Here is a 25,465-nt window from a genome sequence, read left to right as displayed (position 1 = left end):
TTAGTCTTAATTTTCTGTGTGGCCTGGGGCAGTTTCCTGCTCCACCTTGGGCCTCTGTGGAATTAGGGAGGACAGGACAGCTGGCTCCGATGGCTTCTCAGGCCCCCGCCCTGCTGGCCTTTCTGGGTGGTCTGCCACTGGTTCTTGGGGTTGTTTCTTTTGTCAGGCCCCTTCTGCACCTTTCTGGTGCCCTCTAGCAGATTTCTAGTGACTTTTTTCTCCACCTTCCTGTTACTTTCCTGGCCCTGAGGGTGTCCTCCCAAAGGACAGGTTTTGTTTTCCATGGGTCTGGGTGCAAATGGGCAGGGTCCAGTGTCTTAGGTGTTGAAATCTTGGTTCCCTGTAATAAGCTCTGTGAGCAGGACACATTCTGCCTGCCTCCAGAGAGTGCACCATCCTCTTCTGGAAATTCTCTTTTTTGACTTCCTGGCACCTGGCCGCCTCCTGGAGTTCCTCCTTCCACCACCTCTAAAAGCCTCTGGCTCTTCCCCCTTCTCACCCTCTGTACCATCTTCCCAGGCTTAAAGGAGCTACCCTGAAAGTCCTCATGGCCACCTCCAGCCCTGTTCTCTCTCTCTCTCCAGCCCCAGCTCACTGTGGTTTTCTAACAGCCGCAAGAGAAAGGGGGACCTGGGGCAGGTGCCAAAAGACTGCAGGGTCAGAAGGTGACAGGTCCCGGGAGGAGGAACTATCTACTCATACCCTGCTGTCAGGCAATGTGGGAGGGGGTGTCACTCTGATTTCCCTAATTATCTACCCATGACCTGCTTCCCCTTCTCCAGCACCCCAGTCCTCACTGAACCAAGAGACACCGGAAATGGCTTCTTCTTATAATAGATTTTTCCTTGTTACAAAAATGTTTATTCATTGTAGAAAATTTGGAAAATACAGATAAATTTAAAGAAGAAAAAAGCCTTATTATCCCATCACTCACTGATAACTATTAACCTTCCTTCTATTTTTTCCGTGAATATATAACTGCTTCTAAACATCATTTGAATAATGCTGACTATACTGTTTTATAACCTGCATTTTTCAATTGGCCGCATGCCATGAACATCTCTCTGTGTCATTGTGCAGTCTTCTGCATCATCGTTTTTGTGGGTAGCAAAGCATATGCCATCCTATAGATATCCAAAAATGTTTCCAACCTTGTGATTGGGCATTAGGGTAGCTTCCAACTTGGCACTACTGTAAATAATATTGCAATGACAATCCTTTTGAACAAAAAATTCCTGACTCCCACCCCCCTCACCACATACACACACTTCGTATTAATTCCTGAGCAACCCACCATTGATAGTCCAAAGGTAAGAATTTTTTGAGGTTTATATTACTCCTTACCAAACACCCCCCCGCCCCGCCCCAGAAAGGGCTCTCAGGCTGTCAGACCCTCAGATACACAGTTTCTTAATATCTCTATCCTGCTTTTATTGTTTAAAATCATCTGGCCTGGTTGGTGGGCTTGAGTTGCTTAGGTGGCCACTGGGGAAAAGGGTCTGGATTCTTAGTAAAGAGAAAAGTGATTGGGGTGGGTGAGGGGGTTCCAGATGGATGAGATGGGGCTTATGGAATGCTGGTCATCTCTCCTATCACAGGGATCAGCATCCTGAGATGCCACCATAGTCTCTGGAGGAGGGAGACAAAACATACAGGCAACAGCTTCACATTTCACCTGGGTGGGCAGTTCGGCTGAGAAGGACAGCATTTCTTTCTTGAATTGCCTGTCTATGGCTTTTGCTCTTTTGTCTTTTTCTTATTGATTTGGATTACATGTCATACCCTCTGTTGCCTGTGGCATAAATATTTTTGCAAGTTATCTATTGATTCTTTAGATTTTTGTAATGGTGTTTTTTAACATCTAAACATTTAAAATTTGCATGTAGTCAGACCTTCAAATCTACCAGTCTTTTCCTTTGTGGTTTCTGCCTTCTCTGTTGTGCATAAAAAGACCTTCCCCATCCCCAGATGGTGTAAACATTAATCTATATTTTCTTCAAGTTGGATTTATTTTCAGTCTTTAAAATGTAGTTTGTTTCCCATTCAATTCTGACCTCGTGTGAGTGGGAGACATATGCACAGGCATCCCCTCAGGAACCTGGAGGTGCCAGTGCTAACTCCCAGCCAGTTGACGATTGCTAACTTCCAGCCCAGTGGACTCAGGACAACTTCTAAGAGCTCTATCTTTGCCTTTCCATAGCTCTGGGGAAATCCCAGAAGCCCTTCAGTTATTTAATTGGCGTTTTTTTTTTTTTAAACGAATCTCATTGGTTTTGTCTGTCTGGTTGGATCAACAGAGAATTTTCAATTAGAAGAAACCCTCCCCAATAAGCGGGGTTAATTCATGCCTGACAGATGGGCAATGGCATTTCCACAGGGCAAGTGCTCTCCATGCAGGCAGGGACCTTTTGTTTGTTTACTGCTACATCCCCAGGACCTAGAACAATGCCTTGCACATAGTGGGGACTCAGCATATACTTGTTAGATGAATGAATGCGTGAATGGCTCTCATGTATTCATTGTTTAAAATGCAAAGAGGTAATAACATGGGAAAAAAACTCATGTTAGGTTTTTAAATAGCAGCATAAGGGCCAGGCACGGTGGCTCATGCTTGTAATCCCAGTACTTCGGGAGGCCAAGGTGGGCAGATCACCTGAGGTCAGGAGTTTGAGACCAGTCTGGCCAACTTGGCAAAACCCTGTCTCTACTAAAAATACAAAAATTAGCTGGGAGTGGAGGTGGGCGCCTGTAATCCCAGCTACTCGGGAGGCTGAGGCAGGAAAATCGCTTGAACCCAGGAGGCAGAGGTTCAGAGGTTGCAGTGAGCCAAGATCATGCCACTGCACTCTCCAAAAAAAAAAAAAAAAAAAAAGGGCAACATAAGATACTGAATAAACAATATCCATCATTCATTTATTCATTCAACAAGTATTTCTTGAACTGCACTACACATGGGGAAAAGACAGGGTTGATGTAAAGATTAAACAAGTTAGCATATTGTATTAGGCTGCTGGAGCTGCCATAACAAAAATACCACAAACTTGGTAGCTTAAACAACAGAATTTTATTTACTTATGATTCTGGAGGCTGGAAATCTAAGGTCAAGGTGATGGTAGAGTTGGTGTCTGGTCTGCAAGACCTCTCCTTGTCTTACAGATGACTGCCTTCTCTCTGCAATAAAGTTATCACAATAAACATTCTCGCAATAAAGTTCAGGCCTTTATTCCTGATGTTACTCTTCTTATAAGGACACTAGTCCTATTGGATTAGTGCTCTACCCTTATGACCTCATTTATCCTTACTTACCTTAAAGACCCTGTCTCTAAATACAGTCACATTGAAGGTTAGAGCTTCCATATATGAATTGGGATGTGGGGGACACAATTTGGTCCATAACACATACGTAAAGTGCTTAGAAATAATGTCTGGCTCATACTAAGCCCTGTGTAAATGTTGGATATTATTATTGTTGTTAGGAAATATACAGAACTGCATTAGTTATTATTGCATTCTCATTGGGGGATGAAATTACAAGTGATTTTATCTTACACTTTTCTGTATTTTCCAAGATTTCTATGTTGAACAATTTTACTAATCTGAGGGGGAAAAAACACCACTACTCAGTAAAAGACATGGTTGAATATTGTTTGCAGCTCCCCAACCATTATATCATGTGTTAAAAGCCTTTGCTCCAGATTGGGTAGTTATCCTTAGTGGATTCTTTGTTGAGTTTCAAGTTTTTGGTTCAGGTCTCCGAATATGTGGTTGTCAGAATACAGAGAAGCAAAGACCTGGCTCAGCCCACCCAGCCCCATCAGTCAGAGCTTCCACTAGGAGATGCAGTAATGGGGACAGAGGATGCATCATGCTGTGTGCCAGCCCCCTATCCACACCCTCTGGAGGGCAGGAAAGACCTTCAGCAGTGGGATGGTGAGTGGATCAATTTGAGTTCTTGGCTCCAAACTGACTAAACAAAGTCTGGACTGACTGTTTTAATCGAAAAAGAGTACATTAAAGAACATGTTCACTTCTAAAAGACTCAACTTTTGGGGCAGTTCAAGAAACAGGCTCAAATTTCAGTTTCTGAAATGACTCCCAGAATCATCCACCATCCATGGCTTCTGTTACCACCCTTGTGCCAGCAACGTAGATGCCATGTGCATGACTTTCTTTCACTCATTTCTGGCTTTTTTATCGAAGGCTCATGAGAGTGTGTTTCATTGGTACAGTCTAAGTCACTAATCCACTCCTAGCTGCAAAGGAAGCTGGAAAAGTGAGTTTTCTGGATTCTACCAGAGACACTTGCAACTTGGGAAACTATCAAAATGTAGGAGAGAATGAATGAAAAATGAATAAATGGGAGTCAGGAGCCCAGAACTGCTGTGTGACCTAAGACAGTTGTTCGCCTTTCCCAACATCAGTCTTCTGCTCTGTCAAATGGGATAATATCCTCTGCATTCTTTGGGCCAGACCCCATGCCAGGGCTGCAAATAGATGATTAGGCTCCTGCCTGCCAACCCACTCAGAGATGCTAGTCTGGGAGGAGATATGTGTGAACATGGCTGGCAGCTATGGTGGCTGGATTTGCTGGCTAAGGACCAAGAGGGATATCCAAGGGCTCCCCAGCCTGGCCTGGGCATTTCTGGGCCCTGGGTTCCATGGATGCCACACCCATGCAGTCTAGGGCCTGAGTCACAGCGTCTACCCATGCCTGCAGATGGTCCACAGATTGAGACTCACAGAGAAGGAAGAAGACCTTGGGAACTCAGGACAGGAAAGAACAAGTCCCATTACTCAGTGGAAGGAACAGGCCTAGAGAAGAGAGAGACCTGGCCATGATCCCACAACCAGGCTAGGGCCTTTCTGTCCCCATCTCTCAGGGGAAGCCAAGCCATGCTCAGAGGAAAACAGAAAAATACTTGGCTAAGCTAGAATCAGTCACAGCTCCAGTACTGGTTTTTGAATTAAAATATTCACAAGTAGCAGAGACATCTGTAGGGAGAGTAACGGGATGCGACATCCTGCTGGAGGCCAAGCTAAATGTGTCCCATGACATCACTCTGAAGAGGAGGCTGCCAGAGCCGCATAGGGCCCGGAGTGCTCCTGCAGCTGAGTGCCGCAGAGGCCTGAGGCTTGCAGCCTGGCTCCTGGCCCCCTGCTCTGTGAAGAAATGCTCTGTTGGCCCACTGGCCTATGGGGAAATTACCTGACCACCTCCCTATACCAGTCTGGTCTGGGGAGATATGTTCTTTCTACCCAGCCTTCTGGTTCCTCTGGGTCTCCTCTTCAGTACCAGCAGATCTCGAGTTACTCTGCTGCCAGTGGGAGTGTATGGGTGGGGTGGGGGGATTCTGAAAGCCATGTTACTTGCTGGGAGGAGTCCTGCCACACAGCCTCTGTCACACCCTCTTGGAGGAGCCCTGCCAAGCTTGAGATCCCAGCAAAGTCCCTGCCAGGCTGTGGCTGAGTTCAAGCTGGAGCAGCTCTCCCAGGAGTCCAGATCCTATGATGGAGAAGGTGTAGGATCCTATTGTAAAGATTGGAAGTGACTCAGAGGCACACATCTGCACACTTGCACCACTACAAGGTGCACACAGGCCTGGGCACATACATGCCATGTACTCGTACTACAGATACAGGCCCCCACACACACCCAGCTGCTGAGCTGTGGGCGCACATGCATTCATGGCTGATGGTCTCTGGTCGGCCTGAAGAGATCTCGTGCTCTTCCACTCTCTGCTTCCTGACTTCTGCTCTCTGGTTTTCTATCCTCTTCTTTCTGGGCTGTGGCTCAGCCAGCTCCTGGCCTGGGAGGGCTGCGTATAGAGAAGGCCCGGCTGCCTGAGCGCTGTCCTCGGTGCTGGAGTCCTGGTGGGCTCTGCATGCTTGAGGAAAACAAGCAAGGGCATTGGGAGGAGGTGATCTTGCTTGGAGGTGCAGATGTTCATGGGGTGCCCACCAGGATGCCTACCCTTATTATTTCAGAAAATGTGCAACTGGGCTTCCTCCTTTCAATGACAGACACTGCAACAGGTGTCCAAGCCCTCTGCCCAGCAGTGTGGGCATCTGTGGCTGTGTGTGGCTATATGGCCATTCATTGTGGCTATGAGGGGCTTCTTGAGACCTCGTGTGCCACATACAGTTGTGTACGAAGATCATGATTTCCTCATGAGACACCTGTGATTCCATGTGGCTGCCTGTGACCATATTACTACTGGTGAACACATATGGCAGCCTGTGATCACACTGAGTCTCCTGTGACCTTGCGTAGCCTCAGACCTGAACTCGTGCGTCCCCAGATGATCTGGGCACTATCTGGTCTAGCTGCCCGATTTGTCAGAGCCTAGGTGAAAACTTGCCACTCCCTCCCCTCACTGATTTGCAGAGGTGGCACCCGGAGGCTCCCCATGTCTGCAAAATTGGGTCCTAGGGGGCGTTGGTGTCAGCAGGCACCAGCCCACAGGAGTGTGCACCTCCTAGGACAGGTAACCGCGACCCGGCTGCCATTCGAGCCTGCCCAGCCATAAAACCCAGGATGCGAGCCGCGCGGGGGCAGGGTCGCGTGTTGATGGGGTGGGTGGCGGCGGGGTGGGCTCAATGTCACGCTCTGGCGCTCGTCGCCCGTGCTCCCCCTTCCAGCCGGTTTCCGCAGAATGACAGGTACTGACGTTGGGGAGCGGGGCCGGAGAGGGCTGGTTCGCTCTGCGGCCGGGCCCCTCCCCCGCCCGGGAGCTTGGCGGTTCCGACACCGCGGTCAGTGCGGGGCAAGCCCCAGACCCGGCCAGGCTGCAGGGCAGGGAGTAAGGCTCGGTTGCGAGTGCGCGCCGCGCCCTCCCCCTTGAGCCGTCTCCGCAGCGGCGCGGGGAGGCGGGAGCTGCGGGGCCGGAGGGCGGGGGCTAAAAATACCCGGCAGCGGCGGCGGCGGCGCGGCTACTGCTGGGGCTGCTGGGCTGCGGGGCTGCGGGCCGGGGAGGCCGGGCCGGGCCCCGCTGACCGCCATGCTGACCTTCTTCCTCGTGTCGGGGGGCTCCCTCTGGCTATTCGTAGGTAAGTGCCCGTCCTGTCCGCGTCCGGGACTCCCATCTCCCGCAGGCTATGAGGTCTTCGCCCGAGGTGGAGGTGTTACATCTCCGCGGCCGCCGAGCCCCCATCGCCTGCTGCTGAGCTGTCCCGTCAAGGTCCCCAGGGCCGCCTAAGTACACCCTCCGCCCCCAGTTCTCGCGGGCTCCGGGCCGGGTTTGGGGAGCACCTGGGTCTGCGGAGGGAGATAGGGGGCTTGCTCTCTGCGACCCCACCACAAACCCCCGCCGAGTTCTTGCGTCCCCCTTCCCTGATGGCAAGGACCATCCGCGGATCAGATTAGGCCCTGAGCCAAGGCCAGGAACAGACATTGCGTCCTTGTCCATCTCCTGGGACCAGAAACCGAGGGTGTTGGTCCCCGAGGTCCCACAGCAGGTCAGCTATGTAACCCGGACTGACCTGGGCTTCCTGATCCCGGCGAGGGGCTTCCTCACGACCCCTCCCTGCCCGTCCTTCAGCCAGAGTACAAGATTTCTGTAAGGTAGGGTTCACCTGGCTCCTCTGCTCTGCCCAGGGCTGCTGTGTCTCCACTGTTTCCAGACCCCTCCCCTCCACCTCACAGGAGTCAGCTTCACCACTGCACTTCTTAGGCGGCTACAAGGACCCCTGCTCGATCCCGCCTCCGCGCTTACCTCCCTCAACCCCCCATACACCCACACCTGGAGTCTCACCACAGGCCCTTTTATCTGCCAGTTCTACTACCCGCACCGGCTACTTCCCCTCTCTGAGCCTGGGGTCCTCCAGAATATAATACCACTAAAGGATCTCCACCTCCACCCCAACCCCCATGTGCAGATTCAGCCTGATAATTTGTGTGCAGTGCTTGATCCTTAAATTGGCCTTAAACCTGTCCTAGGCCACAGCAAATGCTCTATGAATGTTAGTGTTTATTATTATCTCACATTCAAACAGCACCATCAGAAGTGGTAATAAAGCTTTTTCTGAGCCAAGGAAGGGGAGGAAGTTGACCCTTTTGAAATCCTTACCTGAGGCTTTGTATGTGTTATTTAATATTCATGGAAAACCCTAGGAGGTCGGTGGCACCATCCCTTTTTTTACTGAGTTCAGAGGTCAGTTGACTTGCCTAGTGTCACATGGATATCTGGCAGACTGGGATTCCATTCGAGGTTTTAATTGATCAACCAATGCTAAGTGCTTGGCTGGATCAGGCCTGAACCTGGAGGGTTGGTGGGCCAAGTAATCACTTCCTTCACCACCACCATTTCCTTAAGTTAGGCCACAGGGACACTTCCCCTGAGCTGGGAGAGTGAGTGAAGCCTCCCTAATCCCCTCAGCTCCCTAAGCTCCTTCTGTCTGCCAGTGTCTGTGACCGGCTGTGCAGGGGAACTCTAGTCCTGAGGCACATCCAGCAGACAAGGGCAGGGCTAGAGCTGGGGTTGGAGGTAAAGGGCAAGGATAATTAAAATAATGGTGATGGTGGTAGTAACAGCCACCATTTAATGCCTGAGTGATGGATGTTCTCAGAGCCTCTCCCCACTGCCAGGACCCCTTTGCCCTACCCTCAGGAGGCCCCACCCAGCCATGGGTCCAAGGTCAGCTCTCTGAAGACTTGGTCTTCTGTGGCTGCAGGGAGGTGTCTAGGGGCTGCAAGACCACTTGTGACCGGGGTCATCAGCAGCCTATGAGAAAAAGTCCCTCACCCTGTGGGGTCCTTGTCTGTGAGCAGGGTTAGCTGGCACTGACTCAAAGTGGAGTCCTGTTTCCTTGTGGAGCATTTCCTACAGTGGTCAGCTCCCTCCTCTAATGGGAAACTGGGGGATCTGCCTCACTGAGAGACTATACAGGGCCTCAGAACCGTCAAGCAGGAGCGATTCTTGGGGCAGGTAGTGGCTGCTTCCACAGAGGCCGAGCTTCCCAATGCAAAAAGCAAGAGGCTGAGGCTGATCTGTGGTGCTTATTGGATAGAATAACCCAGACAAATGCTGGGGCATTTTAAGTTATGTATCCACCCTCCTTGAGACTCCACCTGGCCCCCAGCCTTTCTCTGGTGGCAGAAGAGACTCCTGAGTTAAGAGCTGTAGTTCTGTGAGCACACCTGAGAACATGCTCTGCCTTGTCATCTCCAGGGTCCCATGGTCCCACGGCAGCTGCCAGATCCCTTCCACTCAGCCAGTAACAGGAGGCAATGTCTCTCTTTAGTAGAGTTATGTGCTTTTTGCCACCTAACCTGGCCCTAGGGAGACAAGGTAGGGCCAGGCAAGGGTTTCCCTCAAGGGCCCTCAGGGAGAGATGACATAAAGTCGGGGATGGGGGTGTGGCAGTGCACCAGGAGGAGGAGCTGACTGTTCTGGGCTGTGTCTGTCCTGTTGCCTGCTGGAGAGGCCAGCAATGAGTCCTGGGCCAGCCCAGATCTCACCTGTGTGTTGAATACTAAACAAGGAGACAAGTAAAATAAGTCCAGCATGAGTCAGATGCTAGGTCTGGTTTGGGGAAGCATGCCCTCAGTGCCATAAACACCTAGAGGACAATGGGAGCAGAGGATCAGAGCTTCTGCCTGCCTATACAGCACCTTTGTGCAAAGTAGGAAGAAGTCTCACTCTTGGTGGATAACTTTCTAAAAGGGCACACCTTCCTCTAGGCTAAGGCAGCCCCATGCCGCAGGGTCTAATCTGTTCAATCATATACCCAACCATCAGCGACATATGAGTGGGCTTCCGCAGCATTCAGGGGAATTTGTCAGAGATAGGGAGGCCAAGATCCAAGTGGAGGAAGCCAGACTAGCAGAGTTTGTGGAAGAACTGCAATGGGGGATGAGTCTTCAGGGTCTTGTGCCTGAGCAATGTGGGTTGTGGGAGAGGATTCTGGAGAAGGTTTTATTTGGGTGGTAGAGGAGGCCTCCATTTAGCTGCTGAGTCAAGAGGAAGAGAATGGAGTCCAGGAGGGTAGTAGGAGGTCGTTATGATGTTATGGATAAGAATAGATGTGGTCCAAGGATGGCTTGAGTCATGGCTGGGCTCCAGTAAGGAGAAGAGATAAGCCCCCACCCCTGGCCTCTGCCTTAGGAGAAGTGGGGCTGGCCCTGGTGGGGTGAGACAAGGTTGCCCGTCTAAAGAATGGTTTGGCATGCTCCTGGCTATAGATGCCTAGGGCAAGCATAGACTTGCACACTTTGGCTTAGTTCAGGCCTGTGAGATCCTCCCCTTATCCCACTCTGGGCTCCCGTTAGGGAAGAGAACTGACTTGAGGTCTAGGGCCACCCCAGGGGTTTGGAGATGGCAGTTATGAATTGGGACAGATGGTAGAGCTCCAGGCAGAACAGGTGGCTCTGTGGCCAGCTGGGGACATGCCTCACAAAGAAAGCCTGAATTTGTACAAGGTGCACCAGCATGGAGCAGGATTTTGCCCGCAGCACCTTCTCACAGCTCTCCAGCCTATATGGTAGGAACATACTGACACCAGGGGGCAGCAGAACCCAGTCATTATGCTCTCCAGCTATTGTTCTGTCCCTTGTGGTTATAAGGATTCATAGGTTGACCTTCAGAAGGCTGAATTTGGCTCAGCTACAGCCCCAGATGGGACTCAGGACTGTCCCATACGTGGGGTGAGTGATCATGAGGCTCTGGCTTGTTTATAAAAATGGGCAAAAGTTACAGGCTTTTGTATAACAGAAGCTACACTGTGTATCCAGCCAGCACTGGGCACATAGTAGGCACTCAAATACTCATTAAGTACTAGGTGTGTGTGGAGGGGTGTTTTTATGGGATTAACTATTGCAAACAGGCTGACTTGGCTGTTGTTTCACTGAGCACCTACCATGTGTCAAGCACCCTGTCTATGATTCTCCAAACTTTCCTTCCATCCTCCCACAACACTGTGTTGTGTTCTCCCCATTGCCTAGGTGAGGCCCTGAGACTCAGCGAGGTTCAGTGGTGAAGCAACTTGTAAGAGCTGTGAGTCAGGCTACATTCTCAGACTTTCAGTCCAGGAAGGGACCACCAGGCATGATCAGCCAGCCATGTTAGCTAAAATTATAATAACTTGTGTTAGGCTTTCCTTAAAGGGGATCCAGGATTCTAACATGCAGAAAGGGAGTAGGAAAAGAAAAGGCATTCCAGGCCAAGGGACCTGTGTGAGGGAAGATTGGCAATAGGACTGAATGAAGTTGAAGGACCAATTCTGCTGGGCCAGTGAGGTTGCCAGAGGTGGGCTCTGCAGGCCTAGGATAACAGGCCAAGCAGCATTGGCTTTATTCTGTGCAGTGGTTGTGTCAAGGAGGTGTGGGTAGAACTGGGCATGTGGATGACCAAGGTGACACTATTCCTGTGCTCCAGAAGCCTCCTCCACAAGTCCATGGTCTCCTTGAGGGCAGGGCCAGGTGTCTCATGTCTATGTCCCCAACCCAGAGTTGGGCACACAGGGTACATAAGTGTTTATTGCATAAACTAAAGAATTCCCTGAGAGTAATTTATTTTAATAATGTGTTTTATAAGCTGTTTCCTTACCACAAGTCAATCAGTAAACAACAGATTTTGAGTGTGCTCCTGCTAGGATGCCAGGCTCTGTGCCCAGGTGGGGGATGATGCCAATATGTTAGAAGCAGTAGGGAAAAGCAGGTGTAAACTCCTTGCAGGCAGGGCCAGGTTACCCTTCACTGGAGAACCCTGAGTGCTGAGAACCAGTGCAGCCTGGAATAGAAGGAGGTGCTCCAGAAGTGTTTGCTGAATGAATGAATGAACTAGTGAACCCACAGCTTCTGGGTGACCGGTTTTGTGGAAGAGAGTCTTCTCTGAGGGCTGCTGCTTCCTTAGAGCTCCAAGGTTCCAGTCTCCTGACAGATTGGGAGCTTGGGCCACTCTGCCAAGCATAGATGAGAGGAATTCCCAGTGAAGGTCCTCACCTCACTGGATGGTCTGGTGTGATGCTCCCATTCCTTGCGTTGGCCTCGCCAGAGTTCCCACTAACCATCCACTGGGTCCACAGATTGGTGGGGTTAGGGGAGTGCTGTGGATGAGATGCTGCTTTGAGCCTTTGGGGTTGTCCTTCAGGATGCCCAGGGGTGGTTCCTCATCATTTGCTCGGCTGCCTCGGGAGATCTGTGGCAGGTGTGGTTATTCCTGGGCCTACTTCCTTTGTGTAGCTCCTAATTCATGTGAATCTTGGGGCCTGGGACAGGCAGAAATGGGAAGATGGGAAGTGGATTGGAACAGAAATTTCAAGCCAAGCTGAGCTATCTATTCTGAGACCCAACCAATACTCTCAGAGCCAGAAGGATTTCAAATCCCAAGAAGTCTCACCTGACCCTATTTGCCAGCTCTTCCCAGAGATACCCTTCCTCTCCCTGCACCTAAGCCAGGCATGTAGTAGGGGCGTCTGGGGGAGTTGGGAATGGCTTCTGATTTGCCATCTGCCCATTTAAGCTTGTGTTCCGAGATCACTGTCTCCTGGGAATTTAGAGCAGGAAGCCAGGCCAGTGAGGGAACAATCAGCATCTTAGTGCTCAGCCCCTGGTATAAGCAAATGTGGGCTGGCACCTGTTAGGGCCAGGAACAGACTTAGTAATTGATAGCTATTGGAGAAATGAGTGAGTAGGCAGGCCCAGGTTGACTGGGCAGCTCTGGGACAGACCCTATTGACCAGTGCCTGGGACCCCGCCTCACTCTCAGCACAGCCTGGCCCACCAGTGCAGGATGTGGATTCCAAGGGACTGATCAAGACTCAGCTCTGCTACAAAGCTCTGCTTTTCCCTCCAACTCATGGACTGTTGTAGGGGCTGAGACTCCCCTGTGGGACTCCTCCTGCCCACGCACCCCTGTCCCAGCCTTAGCTTTGCTGCAGACCATTCTAGATACTGACTGCAGATCCTGCCTTATAAACAGGCAGAAATGTCACTGGGAGAGACAGTGAGGTCAACTAGATATTGGATAGAAAGGGCAGCTAGAGGCTACACAGCAAGGACAGTTAGAGCTGGGACAGAGAGCAGCAAGGTGGCATGTGAGCTGGCCAGTGAGATTGGACAGGGAGGTTGGCTGGAGTAAGGCCTTTCGGCCAGTGAGAGGAAGACAACTGTCAGTATGGAGAAAGTGGACTCAGTGGAGACCCATCCAGGCCTGCAGTGACCCCTTTGCTTTGGAAGGGAAGCTCTGGCCACTCTGCCTTGCCACTAGAGCTGATGCTGCATGAAGCCACATAGACCTCAGGACCCTGCTTAGTGGCTGGAGAACTTCAGTGTTCATCGTGACTGTGCTTTCCAGCAGATGGGCTGGATGTGATTCTCTGAGGACACCTTCAACTCACGCATTTTTTTTTCTTTTTTCTTTTTTTTGAGACAGAGCTTTGTTGTTGTTGCCCAGGCTGGAGTGCAATGGCGTGATCTTGGCTCACTGCAACCTCTGCCTCCTGGGTTCAAGTGATTCTCCTGCCTCAGCCTCCCATGTAGCTGGGATTATAGGTGCCTGCCACCACACCCAGCTAATTTTTTTGTATTTTTGGTAGAGACGGGGTTTCACCACATTGGCCAGGCTGTTCTCAAACTCCTGACCTCAGGTGATCCAGGTGATCCACCCATCTCAGCCTCCCAAAGTGCTGGGATTACAGGTGTGAGCCACCATGCCCAGCCAACTCATGCATATTCTGCAGGCCAACTCCCCTAAGCCTAGGTCTGTCTGTGGTGGCAGGGAGGGTTTAGAGAGAAATGGAGGTTGGGCCTTCCCCCATCCAGTAGGCTGGTAGGGGATTTGGGTGCATGTGTCCCCGATCTCCTTGCCACAGACCAGATATGGAAGGCTATGACCTGTGGAGCCAACTTTTCCAGGTCATTCTGAAGTGTCCTGTCTCCTCTGCCTCCTGCTTCTGCTCCCTGGACAGTTCCATGACCTCTCACAGAGACATGCCTGGCACCTTAGCTTCATGAAGATACTGTGTGGCCCAAACGAATACTAGTTTCCTTTAGCCCCAGAGGCTGACAAGACGTATCTCCCTTGGATTTCAGGAGATCCGTGGAGCATCCACCAACCCACCTGTTGGTTCAAAATCAACTCCAAAGTGGTTTTGTCCTAGATGTCCTCTCAGGCTCAACGGCCACATGTGTGCTTGAGATCTTGCTGTGCTATTTCTCCTGGTAGTGGGAGTCTGAGTGGCATCCATGCTCCACAGGGCACAAGGTCTGTGCTGTGGTTAATAGGCAGCTCCTGGTGACCATGGGGTGTCAGAGAAGCAGTGTTCTGGCTGCTGAAAGTCAGCCAAAAAAAAAAAAAAAAAAAAAAAGGATAGAAGCCTGACCTTGGCATGGAGCCTTGGTTGAAGAAGGAGCCCCAGCCCTGGAAGCTAGTGATCCCGCACATGGGGCTCTGGGCTGCCCTTATCCCCACCTCCCACTCGAGGGCACTTGTGGCAGCAGGAGTGTGGGCACCAGGCAGAGGACACACGTGCCCTCCATTATTGAAAGTCCTCTCTGTGCACTGCAGGGTCTTCTTGTGTACCAGCACTTTTTTCTTCCCATTTCTTTCTCCATGTTTACCGTCAACACTGTGAGAATAACTGAAGTTTCCTTATCCAAAAAAAGGGTGCTACTCCAGATTCCGCCACTACTGTTTTTGAAAAGCACAAAACCAACAGAGCCTCAGAGGGGGCTGACCCTCTTTCTGGATCCCACCTCCATCCCCCCGACCTTACGTAGTGCTTTCCTCAGCAGCCACTGAGGCCTCCAGTTCCCTCTCCAAAGATGGTGGGTTCCTTCCAGTGGGTGCAAAGTGAGAGCCCCAGTGATTGGTGTTCATAGTGGGTCAGTGTGAACAACGCCCGATGGCCTGCCTGGGCCAGCTGGGGCCTCGTTTTGCTTTGGTCTGAAAGACATTTTTGTTTTCTGGTGAGAACAGCCCCAGCCTGGCCAGGAGCCGGCCAGCGGCAGGAATACAAACCCTTTCATGTGACAGACCCAAGTGGAGTGATGCCCTCCTGCCAGCAGCAGGCCCTCCCCTGCCGCTCCTGGGAGGCGGCCATTTGCATATTTCCCATTCATCCTGGCCTTGAAAAGGAGGCCTGAGTTCCCAGTGCTCCTGCCCGCTGAGGGCTGTGCCGCTCCAGTCTAGTGTTAACTCTGTGGACACTGTAGGCTCTCACAGGCCAACAGCAGAACTTGACCGCTTGCTGCCGGAGGGAGAGCAGCTTAAGGCTGCAGCTGCTGTGCCGCCTGACCTCCAGAGGGGGGATTCAGGAGGTGGCAGATTCCCGTTGACCAGCACAGCCTTTTGCTAAACTGGAGGAAATTCAGATTTGTTTTTTCTTCAGGCATTCAGAAGAGGAATTTTGTCAGACTATGGGGATGCCAGAATATTCAGCTATTTACCAAATTTGCCAGAAAATGTGCCCTTAACCAAAGGCAAAACTCTTTTTGTCTTGCTCACTTTCTAGTCTACAAAAAAATTCAATGACTCTGGAATGGTAGGTGAAGGAGCCATGCCGGATCCTGGCTGCAGCAGCAATCCCTTTGCCAAGGATGGAGGAGCACAGCTTGCCTGGGGCACTTTTGCATCCCCAGGGCTGAGTGCCATTAGCTTGTGGGCTGTCACTCTGAAGGCATGAGGCAGATATACAGTACCCATCACCATCTTTTTCCTTTCTCCCATAGCTAAGTGCCATCCTGCCAGCCTCAGCTTCCTGCCCCAGTCCTCAGTGCAGACAGGCCTCTGCCTCCTTCCCGCCACTGTGTGAGGGCTCCTGCCAGGGGCCCCAACATCTTACAGGCTCTTCCTGTGACTTACCAACCCACTTCTGTCCCTCTTTGATAGCCCTGTTCTCTACCCTTTCCCACCCAGCTCGGATCCTCTCCTTGTTCTCCCTCCCTGGCTAAGGATGTCTCAGGTTCTGTCTTTTGTGCATTTCTCCCCTAGCACGTGCCCCCAGGAGACCAGCAGGGCTCCTAAGTGAACAAGCAGGCAAGCAAATCCCTCTGTTGCTCCCCCCACCTCAGTGACCCCCAACCATATATTGGCAGGACCCTCCCTACTTCAAGGAGCTTCCCTCTAGCTGGAGGAGGTCGCATCCCATCCTGCTTGTACCCCAGCCACCTGCAGTTGAGCTCTGAGTGCATGGCCTCACCATGAGCAGCCCATATGCCCTTTACTGGTTCAAGCTTAGTTTGCAGTGTGTCCTAAGTTTGAGCCAGTGGCAGAAATGAATCATTGCTCCTGAGGCCAGGACACCAGCAGTCCGAACGTGGACATGGCCAGAAAGGCAAAGGATCGTGTTACAGCCACAGAATTTGGCTTCCTGCACAGGAGGGCCTGGCCAGGGAGTGTCCCTGTGCCTGTGAGGTGATGGTGACCCTGGTCAGTATTCCTAGGGTCCTGCCTGCTGTCCCAGGGCTTGGCGTGGAAGGATCTGAACTCGTCCACACCATCAGTCCTGGTTATCATACCCTGTAAATATTTCCAAAGGGACTACTGCTGTTGTTTTAGCCCCTGCTGTCCCTCTTTGCTCTGAGAACTTTGTCCTGCCTGATTCATGGTGAGGGCAACCTTTATCTCAGAGCGTGTGAAAGACACTGTGTATCTGTTTGCTCCTCTGTTCTCAAGGCTATTCGTATTTTAAAGTTCCTGAAAGCATTGTTTGTGCCTGGCTTCCTGGTGCTAGCATCAGCAATGTGGACCCACATTCCCTGAGCAGGGCTTAGGGTGAGTGAGATTTTTGAGAGGTACTGTCATGAGGATGGGGAGGCCAGCGGGCAGTGGAGGCCGCTAAAGGGAGGCATGCTCACAGTGAGCTTGGGCTAGTTGCAACAGGTGTCTCTGTAAAGTACTCAGTCACAGTCAGCCTTAGCTGGGCCTTTCTACATTCAAGGGGCTTAATTGAACCATCAGAGCTATGATCAGGCTCCTTGGGGAAGCTTGGCAGGTGAGCCACCATGTAACCTGGCAACCCCGTATCGTATCCTGGGCCTCTATCTCATGGGGGATGTACAGTGGGTCTCACCTGGCAATTCCCAAGTCAGGGAGGCTCTTTGCTCCATTTCTGCCCTGGTCTTATGTGGTTCTGTGAATCTAATTAAAACCCAAGAGGAAAATGGAGAGCAAACCCTTCTCTCACAGCAGAGAGAAGCTTGAATCCCTGTGTGGAGAGGGCAGGTGTTGGGCAAGTGTGTGCTGCTGTGTTTGCACCTCTGCAGGTCAGGGTTGCACATGTGTGACGGTGAAGGCTGTGCATTTCTTAACCTGGCAACTGGGCTGCACACTGCTTGGGGTGAAACTACTCCCTCAGCTCTATGCCTCTGGCACTCTGTGGGATTTCCCACCGACCACTGGATTTCCTGCCCCAGAGGCTGCCTTGAGAAGCATTAAAGGAAGCTTTCATATTAAAAACATCTCTGAAGATATTTGGAGAAAAGTAAGGGTCCTGCCTAGAAGAAAGGGGAAGTGACTTTGTGGGCTGATCGGGGGTGCTCAGATATTCGTTCATTTTAATCGGGGTGGGTTGGGGGAAGCTAGGGCCAAGTTCCAGATGAGGGTCGCTGAGGCAGGACGCTCTTCTCATGGCTCACCCAGATGGTAGGGTGAGTAGTGGAAGCTGTTATCTGCTCCAGGGAAGGTGTTGCAAGCCTGTGGGCTCTAGACTTGCCAGGCAATTGGGCAAACAGCTTTCAAGAGGGAGCTCAGAGCACTGGGTCCTGTCCTGGGACATTCTTGCAGCAAGGGAGCAGGGTTAAATTTGGGTGGACAGTGGCCCAGTGCAGGCAGACTCGTAATTGCCCAGAAGCACCTGATGTGGGTAGGGCCTGGGGGTGGTAGTAAGCTGGGTCCTGTGGCCTAGACTTGTCTTTTACTTATTAGCAGGTGCCACCATGAGTCTAGCTGTCTACCTTATGATCAGAATGAGTGTCCAATTCAAAATACGCAGTGATCATACTTGTGTGCTCAGCCGCATGTTAGCCATGGAAATGGTAGTGAAAATGCTATGGAAGTAGCCACCCACACCCCTAAGCCTCACAGATCTTGCAGTAGTGAGACCCCCGAGAGCCCCTGGGACCTCAGTCTGTCAGTCTGGCAGAGGTGCTGCTGGACTTCGGAGCTCAGCTTCGGTCCTAATAGGCAAGGGTGTGGGTTCTGGCTCCAGGGTGACCATTCCCATGCAAGCTAGGCAACAGTATCTCTTAGTGCAGGCATGAGAGCAGGGCTGGTGTGCTGCCCTGGGGTCTTGTGGTGGAGATCAGCCACTATCTTCCACCTGCTGGCTCTGATCCTTGGTCCAAAGTGTCCTCACTCCCCAGAGCATCCCTAAGCAGATGTTTTATCTGGAACCGTGCCATTTCTTTCCTCTTCCCAAGTAGATTGGCTGTGACCTTGTGGGGGTGGGGAGCAGAGGCAGCCCCTGGGAGAGGCTGGAGGCAGAATCTCCCGGGTAGATGGTACAGTCGCCCTCAGTGCCAGAGAGCTAGCATCCCCATCCCCTACTCCCCACTACTTCCTGTCACCCCCCACCCCCTACACACATAAACTCATGCTCACTGCAGTCCCAAGCCCACAGCAAAGGCCTGGCCCTAATCATTGTCTCAAATGGATGTGTAAGGAGGCTTTGTTCTTAAGAAACCCACTTGGCAAACTCCCTTTCAGAACTGCAAACAGGGTGGGGTGAGGGGAAAAGCAGGGGGGTGTAAGCTGAGGCTCTGGCACGCTGGCAGGGTGAGGGTTAAGGCTGGGTTGCTTGGCTCTGACCTGATCTGAGCCAGCACCGCCCTGCATGCAGATGGAGGTGGGGCTGGCGGGGGCCTTGAGGGGCCAGCAACTCCTTACAGAACTGCTGTGTGCCCTGTTCCCTGCCAGACCTGCTTCCACAGCCACCAGGGAGCCTGTGCTACCACTGCTAACGGCTCTACCACCACCCGGCTTCTCAGAGCAGGCGGCTGTTGCCATCGACTGTCCCCAGGAGGGCAGACTCGGGGCAGGGCCTTCGCCACTTTTGTGCTTTGATCAAGATGTGGTAACTTCTTTCCCTGGGCCCCACAGGCCCTATAAAGGGAGGCTGGTTCTAGTGGGACGAGCTCAGCCGCCTCCTCAGTGCCAGGAGCCTGCTGGAAAGGTAGGGTGTGAATGCATCTACTTGTGCAAGTTGTCTTTGAGCCCCTTTGGCTTGCAAAGAGATGGAGTAACTGCTTCAGCTACTTACTATCTACTAAGTGTTTCCCTTACTACATGCCTGGCACTGCACTCTCTGTCCATGAGCTTGTTTGAGATGAGGCCCAGAGGGGCAAAGTGACCTGCCCAAGGCCACACAGCTATCAAGAGACTGAGTCATGATTTGGACCCAGGTCAGTTCAGCACCGGAATACCCAGAATACCCACTTTGGGTCCTCTCCCAAGCTCATTTGCTAGGGTCCCTGGGCCCTGGGAGAGGTTGTAGTTTTCTTTTTAGAGCTCTTCACTTGGAGTTGAGGAGATTCTTTGACGATTTGGTGGCTGGGCTTGATCTTCCCCACCCGTTTTGAAGACCTCAGAAGTTTGCAGAGGCCCAGAACTCCATCATATGAACCCCTATTAGAGAGGCTGATACAGAGGAAGCTGGAGTGATTCAAAGGGGAGGGAAGAATCCGAGGATCATGGAGAGCCTCAGTGTGAGCATTAGTTTGGACTCTGGTCCTAAGGCAATAGGAAGCCAGATGAGGTTTCTGAGCAGTGGCATGACATGATCCTATCTACATATCAGGAAATAACTTTGGTAACAGGGCAAGCACCTGTTAGAGCAAGGAGACCTATGGAGAGGGTGGTATGGGAGTCTGGGCTGTGGTTGGTGGTGGCTGTCAGGCCTGGGGCCGTTGGGGTAGAGAGGAGTGGTCGGGTATCCAGCTAGACAATGAAGCCTAGAGTATTGAGGTTAGGAGGCTGGACCAGCAGAGAGTTCTTGGAGCCATGTCAGGGTCCCCAGGGCCAGTTCCACAGTGACTGTGCTCTGGGGCTTTGCTTCTGCCACCCCACCACATTGGAGCCAACATATTTCCCACCAGGGCCCCTTTCTTCGTGTTCTCTCCCATGCTGGATTGCCCTAAATCAGCAGAGGGCATGCTGAGGTGGGAGGAAGTTCCAGTTTCCTTAGCCTTAGCTACCACTTGGTATTCTGAACTGGTCTGTGCTGGAGAAAAAGATGTCGGATATTCCAGGAAGAGAGGAGGAGGTGGTTAGTTCATGTTAGGTGGCTTGTTCATGCCTGAGTCCTCCTGCCAGGTGAATATTTACAAACACAGTCACTCACCTGGCAACACCAGCACCACTGATTCCCTTGAGTGCTGTCCACACTCCTCTTGCCCCCGACACACACACAATGCACATCTCTGCTGCAGCCAAGAGAGTCTCTTGGGGTATGGAAGGAGGCAGTATGGCTGGGACCCTAGAGACCACCAAGCCCTACCCCAGGTCAAAAGAGAGGTGTGGAGGTCAGAGGAGGCCAAGGCCCTGTGAAATGAGATGAGACCAGACTCCAAGGCCTAGGCTCTGCCCTCCCCATGTCAAAGGCTTGGTGGCTTGGGCTGGCTCTGAGGCCCATGTCCTCAGGGGACCTGGACTCGCAGCTCTGCCTTGCAGTGGCTCCCAGGTCTGAAGGGAACCTCAGTGTAAACGCAAGCAGTTCTGACTGTCTGAGAAGGTCGATAAGCCTGAAAGAACGAGACCCTGTGGTTGCTGCCCAGCCAAGGTGGGGTACAGGCCCAGCCTCAAGGTCAGAGGAGCTGCCACTGCTGCAAATACCTCCTTCAGGGTGAGCACCTAAGTAGAAGTTGCAAGGAGGAGTGGGCAGCCAAGCCCTTTGCGCACTGCCTTCCATCACCCCAGGTAGGAGGAGAAGGACTCAGCCAGGAGAAGATGGTGAGTTCTTGATGTAAGGCCAGGAAGAAGCCCACCCATGTCCATGGCGAAAAATAGCAAATGACTGGCCCAACTGGCTGGTCCCCTCATACAGGCTCTGGTGGCCCTGCACTTCCCCCAGCCCCTGAACCTGGGCCTGGGCTCTTCCAAGCAGCTGGAGCTGGTTGTCTGTGGGTTCAGTGCCAATGCGAAGGAAAGGATGGATTGTGGGAGTGGGCCCAATGTTGGCAGGGGTTGGGGTGGCCATACCACACGAGGGGCTGGCATTGAGACTGCAGTCTTGGGCTTGAGTCTATGCTCTACTACTTGTTTACTGTGTGCCTCGCTTGCTGAACAAGGTGGCTTCTCCAGTGGAGTCTCTGTTCTCCCAGCTTAGAGGGAGTACCTGCAGCTGTTGTGAGGGTCAAACAGTACAGTGTGTAGGAAAAGGCTGCCCAGGCATCAGGAACTCAGGAATTTTAGGCCAAGTCCCCTTCTTCCTCCCACTGAGGACCATGGTAATATGGTGACTGCTGAAAGCTCAGCATATCCAAGAGGCCAGCCTCACAGACTTGTAGCACTGATCTTTGTATGAGATTTTGTGGGTTCAGTGCTTTATTTTCTGCACAGAATATTCTGTTCCCTAAGTGTCCCATGTGCTCTTTCAACTCCAGCCTTTGTATGTTTACTTTCCTCTGCCGGGCCACCCTTTCATCTTTATCTTTCATTCTCAGGATCAATATCACTTCCTGCCAGAAGCCTGCCCTGACTCCCTCGTACCTAAGTCAGGCAGCTTTTCTGGCTCCCCATGTCTGATCATAACACTGCCCATTTCCTCATGTGTCCTTCCCAGGGGACCGAGGGCAGGCCCAACTCTGAGCTAGATGAGAAGAGGGACTGTGTGAGGGTCTGCCAGATGGGTGGAAAGACAGATGGATGACTTGGCTAATCTGGGCTGTGCTCTGTAAAAACTCTAGCATTGCACCGAATGCCACAATATGCAAAGCTCAGAGTCTGTGAGCATCTGCCAAGGACCAGGGACTGGTGGTAATGAGGTATCCTTCCAGGGTTCCCTTTAAAACTTTTGGGGTATACAGCTGAGCCCTCGTGCTAGGCATGAGTTTCTTGGTCCTTGGCTTCTCATATCATTAAGTCAGTTCAGCTCCTTCAAGAAAAATGTCCATCAGCTCAGAACCCACCCTACGAGTTGGTGAGCATGTCTGGATTTTCTACTAAGTAGTGAGTCATTTATCTGATAGGCCTAGCTGTGATTTCATCTTCCCATCTATAGCTTAGGGAAGTAAATGTCCCAAGAAGGCCAGCTAGTCACCTACCCAGAGTCTTCTCCAGAGTGATTTTCCCTGGTGAATCTACTGTGGTCTATAACTTGGCCTCTGCTTTATTATGCAGAAGCTGAATTGGATGGATATGCTAGGAGTGGGTTGTTCCTCCAGGATGGTCTCATAACTGACCCAGCTCAAGGAAGCTTCTGTTAAAACTGGATTTCCAGCTCAGGAGCTCAGTGAAAATACCACACTTGGCTAGAGGCTCACCCAGAGCCTGTGGGTGGCTGATGAGTGTTCCCAGGACTCAGCCTGCTGTGCCATCTGCAGGGCATAAACTCCTTCTGTGGGGCCACAGTGTGCAGGCCAAATCACCTCTGCCCAGTGCTTGTACCAGGCCTGCTCCTGACCCCTTTTCATGTGTCCTGGGCTGAGCAGTCCTCTTGGTTTGACAAGCATATTCTTTAGCCATCTCTTTAGTCCTCTGAATATGCCAGATGCAGTGCAAGGGGCTTTATATGTCTAAATGGTACTGCCCTCATTTTAAAGATGGGGAAGTGGAGGTTCAGAGAAGAAGGATAGGCTCAACCTTGCATTGCTCATAAGAGAAGGAGAAGGAATTACAACTGAAGGGTTTTTTGTGTGTCTCTGCAATGACTTTGCACATCACTGACTTCATCTCCGGTGTCATGATGTTATGGTTTAACACAAATGCCATTTATTGGGATTTCAGCAGATCTCCTCTCTCTCAGGGGTCAAGCAATTTTTTGGCTCATATCCCATGGCTGCAGAGTAGCCACTATTGCATTCTCCTTGTTTCCCTTCTTGGAAGCACAGCCATGCTTCCAAAGGCTTAGGGCCTGTGAGGAGGGTGCCTCTGGCTGGTACAGGGCAGCCTTGAGCCCACCCTGCCATCACTGGGCTGGCAGACCTGTAGGTGCCTCTAGCCTCAAGTCCTACTAGGCAGTGACATGAGGGGGTCTCATTGGGGATGCCAGCACCCATCACCTGGCCCACCCTTGATACTTTCCTCAGTTCCAAGCAAGGTACAGAACCCTTGAGCCAAGCTGGCTGTGTATTTGCTGTGCCAACACTGCCTCACTTAGTGGCCGAGAGGAGAATGCCACAGGCCCCTGGGGCCTGCTTCTCTTTCAGCCATTCTCCAGTGCTTCTCACAGAGACCTTCCCTCTCTCTACCCCAGGGCATCTGCCATGTCTCCCTGATGGGCCCACTGTACCCACTTGGGCTGTAGTGGGTGAAGGTGGCTCCCTGGCTGCCATCTGTGACATGGCAGGAGATGTTGGTCCCCCGGGGAGTGCACACAGCACTCCGCTGAGCCATTTCTCTCTGAGTCGTGGTTTCTCTTCCTACCAGGTTAACACCTGCTCTCCTCTGCCACCTGCCTTGCCTCTGAACACTTGCTGAAGGGATCAGGGAGGACAGCACAGGGCCCAGTTATGGTGGGGCCAGTTGTCCTCTTGGTAGTCGGTCAGGGACAGTGCAGAGCCATAGTGCTCATACAGTCAGATAGGTCTTCACCTTCACATCATGAGGGCTGGAGTATCTGTCAGGGCTGATCTGCGGTCTTTGCCCTGCCCCCACTTCGCTCTCGCTCAGGGTCAGGGCCTGGAGTTGGGAGATTAGAGGTAGAGGGGGAGGAGCCTGCATTTCTTCACCCCTGGGCACTGTGCTGAGCACTTCTGCTGCCCTTCCCTCTTCTCCACACCCCAGGAGCAAAGATAAGTAAAATGCTATGACAGCAGTCACACAGGAGAACAGAGCACCCAGGCCTTGAGGTCCAGGAAGCATCATTCCCAGAGCTGCCAGAGCAGTGGCCCTGGAAAATATGGAAGCAGCTGTCAGCCATGGCCCAGGGCCTGAGCGTATGATTCTCAGGAAAAGTGGGCAGGACATCTGACTGTCAGGTGTGATGGCAGAAGGTTCTGGCCTCTTCCTGGGAAAAGCCCTTCTAGGTAGCCAGCTTCTGGGGTGCACTCTGTACATCCCAACTCCCCCAGGGCCTGCCCTACAGTGTTTCAGACCAGATATCAGGTCCTGTGACCCAGGACCCCTCCCTAACCTGCCCGTCAGGTCTCTTGCCTTATCTGACTCTTGTTTTCAACAGAGTTTGTCCTCTCACTTCTGGAGAAGATGCAGACACAGGAGATCCTGAGGATACTGCGACTGCCTGAGCTAGGTGACTTGGGACAGTTTTTCCGCAGCCTCTCGGCCACCACCCTCGTGAGTATGGGTGCCCTGGCTGCCATCCTTGCCTACTGGTTCACTCACCGGCCAAAGGCCTTGCAGCCGCCATGTAACCTCCTGATGCAGTCAGAAGAAGTAGAGGTAAGCAGGGTAGGAGACGTTCCACTGAGGAAAGTAGGGGGCGGAGGACAGGCATCTTGGAAGTAGAAGCCAGACTTGTGGCTTATTTGACCTCACATGGCCCAGAGAAGGTGTCTCCCCTGGCAGTCAGCCACTTAGCTCTGCAGCAGCCTTGGGCAGGGTCTCCTACCAGGCACTCCTTCTGCCTCTCCCAGGAACTGCCTCTGGGTAGAGCCTGACCTGGGCCTTGCACTGGGCCTCTGATTTGCCTGCTTCTCAGGTAGGAGGGCCTTGGCTCATTGGTATTGCAGTAGGAAGCCTAAGCAGGTTCTTGAGGAGCTTCCTGGTAGATTCCCTCCCAAACTCTCCTGGTCTGGTGCTGGGACCCAGGATTCAGCCCACCCCTGGCCCTGCTCTCCCTGAGTACATGGACTCACACATGGTGCCACCAAGGGGAAGACGATACAAGGGCCAGTGGACAAGGGTGTTCTAGGCTAAGCCTGGAAGGACTGGTGAGGCGTGTTTCATTATTACGCTTATGGAATTTATTTTTGCCTTTTAAAAATTTGCTTTCTCTCCTCTTGAATTCTGTTCATTTGGAATAGATAATGTATCCACATAGTCCAGAACAAACAAATGGAATGTACTGAAAAGCTTCTGTCTTCTTCCTTGCTCTCCCAGTTCTCTTCCCCTGAGGCAACCTGCTAATGCTCTGTCCTGGCCGTGAGCAGATGTGTAGAGATACTCACCACGCTTTAACTCATATCCACCACATACCCTGTTGTGCACCTTGCCTTTTGCTCTTGACAGTGCACCTTGGTGATCATAAGCATGTTTTGCCTTGTAGGGGAGGGTGCAGGTTGAGGTAGGGGCTGGGATCTTCAGGGCATTTTTCCAGCGGAAGAATGGTATGTGCAAAGGTGCAGGTGTGTGCTGAAGCACATGGGGGCTTTGCGTGGGATGCTAGGTAGTGGAGAGGGGCCAGAGATGGG

The 25,465-nt window shown here is 52.0% G+C and overlaps 1 protein-coding gene across 10 annotated transcripts in view; it reads left to right on the top strand.

Annotated features, from left to right (window-relative positions):
* Positions 1-6,504: 6,504 nt before the first annotated feature.
* The window catches only part of ACSL6 (acyl-CoA synthetase long chain family member 6), a 61,906-nt gene continuing 42,945 nt past the window's right edge, over positions 6,505-25,465 (top strand). For 3 of the 10 annotated variants that reach the window (XM_055112621.2, XM_055112620.2, XM_055112626.2), the window contains exons 1-2: positions 6,639-6,753; positions 24,274-24,494. In XM_055112621.2, coding sequence (XP_054968596.2) covers positions 6,654-6,753; positions 24,274-24,494 — 321 coding nt within the window. In that variant the 5' untranslated portion in view covers positions 6,639-6,653. Of the gene's footprint in view, positions 7,048-18,861; positions 19,111-24,273; positions 24,495-25,465 lie in introns of those variants that run through there. The other 7 variants (XM_055112625.1, XM_055112624.1, XM_055112622.2 and 4 more) reach the window with 6 other exon arrangements.

This window comes from Pan paniscus, chromosome 4, assembly GCF_029289425.2.
Source record: "Pan paniscus chromosome 4, NHGRI_mPanPan1-v2.0_pri, whole genome shotgun sequence".
NCBI classification, from domain to species: domain Eukaryota; kingdom Metazoa; phylum Chordata; class Mammalia; order Primates; family Hominidae; genus Pan; species Pan paniscus.
This window is presented reverse-complemented; position numbering and strand designations above follow the sequence as displayed.